Source organism: Conger conger, chromosome 12 (genome assembly GCF_963514075.1).
Source record: "Conger conger chromosome 12, fConCon1.1, whole genome shotgun sequence".
Taxonomy (NCBI): domain Eukaryota; kingdom Metazoa; phylum Chordata; class Actinopteri; order Anguilliformes; family Congridae; genus Conger; species Conger conger.
The window spans coordinates 31,291,507-31,299,006 of NC_083771.1; the positions used below are offsets into that span (position 1 = coordinate 31,291,507).

General features: G+C 49.0%; 1 protein-coding gene across 6 annotated transcripts in view; it reads right to left on the reverse strand.

Annotated features, from left to right (window-relative positions):
• The window catches only part of LOC133141844 (unconventional myosin-XVIIIb-like), a 57,486-nt gene that overhangs the window by 17,678 nt on the left and 32,308 nt on the right, over positions 1-7,500 (reverse strand). For all 6 annotated transcript variants that reach the window (XM_061262626.1, XM_061262629.1, XM_061262630.1 and 3 more), the window contains 8 exons: positions 6,230-6,335; positions 5,631-5,755; positions 5,197-5,351; positions 4,970-5,093; positions 3,467-3,667; positions 2,702-2,812; positions 2,032-2,136; positions 1-43 (listed from right to left, as the gene is read on the reverse strand). The exon at positions 1-43 is cut by the window's left edge and continues 119 nt beyond it. In XM_061262626.1, the coding sequence (XP_061118610.1) occupies positions 1-43; positions 2,032-2,136; positions 2,702-2,812; positions 3,467-3,667; positions 4,970-5,093; positions 5,197-5,351; positions 5,631-5,755; positions 6,230-6,335 (970 nt within the window). The remainder of the gene's footprint in view (positions 44-2,031; positions 2,137-2,701; positions 2,813-3,466; positions 3,668-4,969; positions 5,094-5,196; positions 5,352-5,630; positions 5,756-6,229; positions 6,336-7,500) is intronic.

Here is a 7,500-nt window from a genome sequence, read left to right on the forward strand (position 1 = left end):
CCCGCCGCAGACGCTTCTCCACGTCAAAGTCCCGGTGCCCCACCTGCCCAGGGACGGAGGGAGGGAAAGATGGAGCAGCGAGTGAGTGAGTGAGTGAGTGAGTGAGTGTCTGAGTTAGCGGTTGAGTGAAAGAGTGAATGAATGAGTGAATCAGGCCTTAGCGAGGCCTCAACACATGACAGCGCAGCACAGAAACGCGCACTCTCAGCAGGGCTGGGCTCCATCCCATAGGGTCCCTTTAGCCTTGAACTAGGGCAGCTTGTGCTGACACACCATCCTGACACTCGAGGGGCTTAGAGGAAAAAAATCCCATTTATCCCAAATACAGCTGCAGCGTCATGGTTTCGCATCGACAGAGCTCCACTTATCGTTCCCGCCACTCAGGATCTGCGGGATAATTAATAGGACGGAGGCTGAGAGGTGTTTGTACTCTGCAGGGAAGAGCACGGCTTTTAAAATATGCAGGGGCTGCAAAAACTAGTCTGCGTAACGGCAACTCTTGATGATGGAGAAGACGGCGTGACACTGTGGAAGTTATATAATTGGCTCTTCCACACAGTGGCAAGCTGTGAATTTGTTTTGAGGTTTTCGTGCGTTTCTGAATTCTCCATCGTGTGACTCATGCCACCAGCCGAAGAATAGATAATCTTTCTGACAGTGGGACGACCAGGCGCCTGACAGCTCTCTCAGCCCGTGCTGTCTCACTGAAACGCAGTCCGCTGTACTGAGCCGTGCTGGCAAACACATGCTAACAGATGAGAACGGCAGACTGACTGCTCATCCACCTGGGAGAGAGAACCGTGGAGCTCAGTGCCCTTTCTCTGGGTCTACTGCCCCCCTTTCACCGGGTCTGCAGTCCCCTATTCACCGGGTCTACAGTCCCCTATTCACCGGGTCTACAGTCCCCTATTCACCGGGTCTACAGTGCCCTATTCACCGGGTCTACAATCCCTTATTCACTGGGTCTACAGTGCCCTATTCACCGGGTCTGCAATCCCTTATTCACTGGGTCTACAGTGCCCTATTCACCGGGTCTACAATCCCTTATTCACTGGGTCTACAGTCCCCTATTCACCGGGTCTACAATCCCTTATTCACTGGGTCTACAGTCCCCTATTCACTGGGTCTACAATCCCTTATTCACTGGGTCTACAGTCCCCTATTCACTGGGTCTATTGCCCACCTTTCACTGGGTCTACAGTCCCCTTTTTACTGGATACTCTTTCTGACAGTGGGGTGACCGGGCGATTCACTGCGACTTCATTAGTTTCATGTGATGTCACTTCCTGTATTTGCCACCATGTGGAGCTCAGGTAACTTCTCATTTAAGTTGGTGAAATGCATGATGGTCCATGAACCATGGTTTGTTTTTTACCCCAAATGTAAAATGCATCATGCCACAGCCTCATTCATGTCATCTCATTACATGGCATGTCTGGTTTTATACTTCCTGCGCACAAGGTGTACCACATCCTGCTATGCGTTTTATACTTCCTCATCACATGATGCACCATGGCCGGCTCTGTGTTGCACTCCTAGGAATGCCCAAAACGGCTGACCAGCCTACTATTGAGTATGTAAGTTGAGAACACTGGATGAGAACATTAATAACAATAGGTAACACTGTTGTGTTAAAACATTGTTACAAGACCATTGTCCTTTCCAATCATCCTTTCCTATGATTGAAAAAGGCTCACTGACATGTTGACTCACCCTCTGCCTGTGTTTATAGTCCTTAAATTTGGGTTTCAAAATATACAGTTGACGGGCTGGCACTCTGTACCAAAACATCTTATAGCTGTACAATAATTCAAGCTCATTGGTTGAAAATTGGTTCTAATTGCCACAGCCAATGGTGTTTCAACATCAGCACGTTCAGTAAGAGAGTAAGAGGCAGGGCCTTTGTCTTCAAGGATGAGACATCTTATGACACTTCCGCAGTACCGTTATTTTTTTGCATTTCTGCATTGTGTGCTAAAAAATATGCACTACACTGACAGCAGTGTGTTTAGCAGACAGAGTGTATGTCACCTGGTCACACAGTGTGGCGATGAGTCCTTCCAGGTCATGCTTCTCGTGGACGACCATTTGCTTCTCCTCATACTCCTGTTCCAGCTGCATCTCCAGCTGCCTCAGCTGCGCAGACACACAGGCAGGAAGCAGAGAGCCAATCAGGAGCTGAGATACAGCCGCCACAGCCCGACTGCTTTCTCACTCCCACCTCCTCAGCATGTGCCAATCGCTATCAGAAATCTGCTGCCACCAATCAGATTACAGACAGCTTAGACCAGGAAAAGTTAACATGGTTATCTAGGTGCTCCACGAGAGATGTTCTCATTTACTTACAATCTGTCTGATCTTAATCCGATACGGATCAACTCAGTGGGATGGGACGGGCTGTTATTATCCGGATCATTTCAAAATCAGCGAACTGCAGATATGACGCTGATCACTGCAAAACCTGCCCACTGATTTGCATCACACAGTCAGAGAGGCTGCCCCTCACAGCTACCTTTGCATCACACAGTGGGACACGGATCCCTTTCCCTCTCCTCTGCCTCTTTATCTGGCTGATTCTGTTAATCTCTCTCACCATTTCAACCCCCCGGCTCCATCTATCCCTCTAAATCCCCCCCTCCATCTCTCAGCCTGCCCCTACAGCTCTCAGTTCCACCATGGCTTCCTCGGGGGCAGTATGTACCCGTCTTTGTGAAGCTTTCTGGACGTCCTCCAGCTCCTCCTCTTTGTCCTCCAGCTCCTTCTGATGGATCTGTTTCATTCTCTCCATTTCCATCTCAAAGCGCAGATGCATCTGGATGAGAGGAGGAGGGGGAGAGAGACGGAGAGGACGGAGAGAAAGGAAATGAATGTGTAAACGAGAGAGAGAGAGTATTATTGCCTTGTTAAAATGTCTGTACAGTGTGTGCCAGTGTTTTGTCAGTGTACCAGCATCAATGTGTTCTCAGTGTATGATAATCAGTGTTTTGCCAGTGTTGCAGAGTCATTGTTGTCAGTGAATGATCAGTGTTGTCAGAGTATGATCACTGTTATCAGTGTATGATCAGTGTTTTGCCAGTGGAGCAGTGTCAGTGTTATGAGTGTATGATCAGTGTTTTATTACTGTCAGTGTTATGAGTGAAAGAGCAGTGTTATCAGTGTATGATGATCAGTGTATGATCAGTGTTATCAGTGTATGGTGATCAGTATTGTCAGTGTTATCAGTGTATGGTGATCAGTGAATGACGATCAGTGTATGATCAGCATTATGAGTGTATGATGAGTGCTATCAGTGAATGATGATCAGTGTATGATCAGTGTTATGAGTGAAAGAGCAGTGTTATCAGTGAATGATGATCAGTGTATGATCAGTGTTATGAGTGAAAGAGCAGTGTTATCAGTGAATGATGATCAGTGTATGATCAGTGTTATGAGTGAATGATCAGTGTTTTGTGCTGGGAGGACTGACCTGCTGCTGCTGCTGTATCTTGCCGCTGAGCTGGCTGATCTCCTGGCTGCGCTCCTTCTCCTGGGCCTCCAGCTCCCTCAGCTGCTGCTTGAGGGCAGGCAGGGAGTCGCTGCTGAGCCCCAGAGGGACAGACAGGTCTCTGATCTGGGCACACAGCTCCTCCTTCTGCTGCTGGAGGCGCGTCACCTCCGCCTGGCTCTCCTGGGGAGATGCAGGAAGTACAGGGTCTGTTCCTGCAGGCTGCCCTTTAGTGTTAACACACAGTGCAGGGTTTGTACTGGGTCTGTACCTGTAGGCTGCGCTCTAGCATTAGCACACAGTGCAGGGTCTGTACTGGGTCTGTACCTGTAGGCTGCGCTCTAGCTCAAGCACACAGTGCAGGGTCTGTACAGGGTCTGTACCTGTAGGCTGCGCTCTAGCGTCAGCACACAGTGCAGGGTCTGTACAGGGTCTGTACCTGTAGGCTGCGCTCTAGCGTCAGCACACAGTGCGGGGTCTGTACAGGGTCTGTACCTGTAGGCTGCGCTCTAGCATTAGTACACAGTGTAGGGTCTGTACTGGGTCTGTACCTGTAGGCTGCGCTCTAGCGTTAGCACACAGTGCAGGGTCTGTACTGGGTCTGTACCTGTAGGCTGCGCTCTAGCGTCAGCACACAGTGCGGGGTCTGTACAGGGTCTGTACCTGTAGGCTGCGCTCTAGCGTCAGCACACAGTGCAGGGTCTGTACTGGGTCTGTACCTGTAGGCTGCGCTCTAGCATTAGTACACAGTGTAGGGTCTGTACTGGGTCTGTACCTGTAGGCTGCGCTCTAGCGTCAGCACACAGTGCAGGGTCTGTAAAGGGTCTGTACCTGTAGGCTGCGCTCTAGCATTAGTACACAGTGTAGGGTCTGTACTGGGTCTGTACCTGTAGGCTGCGCTCTAGCATCAGCACACAGTGCAGGGTCTGTACTGGGTCTGTTCCTGTAGGCTGCGCTCTAGCATTAGTACACAGTGCAGGGTCTGTACTGGGTTAGGGTTGCCAGCTGTACAATTTGTCAAAACTGGACAAAACGCACAGTTGGAAGCTTAATTGCAAGAAAGGAACCAATTGCGATCCAGGGAGCTGTTGAAAAGCAAATTCATTACAAGCTAACGGTACATTTTTCCATCAATTGCTCAGACCAGACATTACATTGAGTATCAGCACTCATTGCAGGGTTTGTATTGGGTACCTGCAGACTTTGCTGTCCTCTTAGGACACATTTTAGTGTCTGCAGTCCTACTGTTTGTTCAGGTTGTGCTGTAACATTAGCAGGAGCTTATGGCATGTACCTTCAGGCTGTGATGTTGCATTAGCAGTAGCTTATGGTCTGTACCTTCAGGTTTTGCTGTAGCAGTATGTTACGGCCCAACCTCTCTCCCACGTACCATGGGGAACACAATAGACCGTAACCTAAAACAAATGGCACCAAACCAAAATCTCAAAATCACAATACAAATAAAGAGAGTGCTATGATCCGTACCTTCAGGTTTTGCTGTAGGGTAAGCAGCTTCCCGGTCAGGGCAGTGTTCTCTTGGATGACCTTCTCCTTCATCTCCCGTTCATTATCAGCCTCCTCCAGAGCCTGGGTCAGCTCGTTGTCAAACCTGAGTTGAACACACACACACCCACACACAGGCACATTAACTTTGTGAACGAATTTGGTCAAGATGTCGGGCATCAAAGGCAGAGACGGCCTATACAACAGACCTCCTCTGCTTCCTGTCCAGGTCATGGGCGCGGTTCTGTAAGCTGTCTGTCAAGACACGGGCATCCTGGAGGTCAGAGGTCACTCGGCGACAGTGCCGCTTCAGCTCAGTGGCGCTCCGCTTGGACTGCTCCAGCTGAGACTGCAGTTCCAGCACCTGCCCCACGGGGGAGACAAAGAGCACTCAAAACACAAGATGGCCTTTATTACGGCCTTCCTGATGGCCATAAGGCTGCAGTTCAGAAACAAAGCAGCGTTTAAACATTCGTGAACGGTACTTTTGACAGTTCCCCAGAAGAGATTCCCCAAGCCTGCCACTGCATGTGCGATTAAGACGGAGTAATTAGCAAACACTGCGCAACGGGGGGGCAGTCTACAGGAGCAGGAATCTGTGAAAATGTGCGCAGGAAGAGGAGACGGCGTGGGCGGAACGTACCTTGCTCTCTAGCTGCGCCCGGGCCCCCCTCTCAGCCTCTAGCCGCTCCTCGCCCTGCCGCAGCCTGCGGCGCAGGTACTCCACCTCCGTCTGCGCGCACTCCAGCTGCAGCTGCAGCTCGCTCTCTGACCACAGGGGGGAGGGAGGGTCACGAGGGGTGCTTAGGCCTGCGCCATGACTCTGTGTGTCCTACTGTGTCTGTAACTGTGCAGCACAGCTGTAAAAACACTGTGCCGGTCAGTGTGTTGTACTGTGTCTGTAACTGTGCAACTGTAAAAAGACCATGCTGGTCAGTGTGTTGTACTGTGTCTGTACTGTGCACGTGGTGACAGTGAAACAGCGTGTTATACTGTATGTCTGTACTGTGTCTGTACTGTGCACGTGGTGACAGTGAAACAGCGTGTTATACTGTATGTCTGTACTGTGTCTGTACTGTGCACGTGGTGACAGTGAAACAGCGTGTTGTACTGTGTCTGTACTGTGCACGTGGTGAGAGTGAAACAGTGTGTTGTACTGTGTCTGTACTGTGCACGTGGTGACAGTGAAACAGTGTGTTGTACTGTATGTCTGTACTGCACAGCCAGGTGTCACACTCTTACCTGTCCCCACTGCCCCCTTGGCCTCCCTGCCTTTGGCCTGCTGCTTCTCCTCCTCCAGCTGCTTCTCCAGGCTGTCGATAGTCATCTTACACTGATCCAGCCGGCCCTGCGGGGAACCCCAGGGAGGGGGGTTCAGGTGATTCCATTTAAAAGTTTTAAATTGTAAAAGTTTTTAAAAGCCTCAGTCAACCACAGGACATTTTCATCTTTTACATGAAAAAGATGGTTATCCGTTTTCCATTTTGGCCGAAGTGAGAATCACAGGAACCATGATAAGGTCAGAAGACATGATTATATCTGATACAGACAGCAGGAAAGAATCTCATCTCCCACACAATGTAATAGAGCAGAGATCCTGCTGTGCAATTTGATGAAATAAAATAAAATAAAATGGGTAAAGATAATAAATAGGTCATTGTGTGTGTCTTTTTGTGTGTGGGTGTGAGTGTGTGGGAGCGTGTATACGTACATGAGTGTGTATGTGGGTGAGTGTATTTCAGTGTGTTAGTGTGTATGTGGGTGAGTGTATTTCAGTGTGTGAGTGTGTATGTGTGTGAGTGTATTTGAGTGTGTATGTGGGTGAGTGTATTTGAGTGTGTGAGTGTGCATGTGGGTGAGTGTATTTGAGTGTGTGAGTGTGTATGTGTGTGAGTGCATTTGAGTATATATGTATGCATGTGTGAGTGTGTATGTGTGAGTGTATTTGAGTGTATATATGTGTATATGTGAATATGTATGTGTGTGAGGATATATGTATGCATGTGTGAGTGTGTATTTGTGAGTGTATTTGAGTGTATATATGTGTATATGTATGTATGTGAGTATATATGTATGCATGTGTGAGTGTGTATGTGTGTGAGTGTATGTGAGCATGTGTGAGTGTGTAAGTGTGTGAGTGTGTGTGAGCATGTGTGTGAGTAAGTCAGTGTGAGTGTGTGAGCATGTGTAAGTCAGTGTGAGTGTGTGAGTGTGTTTGAGCGTGCGTGAGTAAGTCAGTGTGAGTGTGTAAGTGTGTGAGTGTGTGTGAGTAAGTCAGTGTGAGTGTGTGAGTGTGTGTGAGTAAGTCAGTGTGAGTGTGTGAGTGTGTGAGTGTGTGTGAGTAAGTCAGTGTGAGTGTGTGAGTGTGTGAGCGTGCATGAGTAAGTCAGTGTGAATGTGTGAATGTGTGTGAGCGTGTGTAAGTCAGTGTGAGTGTGTGAGTGTGTGAGCGTGTGTGAGTAAGTCTGTGTGAGTGTGCGAATGTGTGTGAGTGTGTGTGAGCGTGTGAGTAA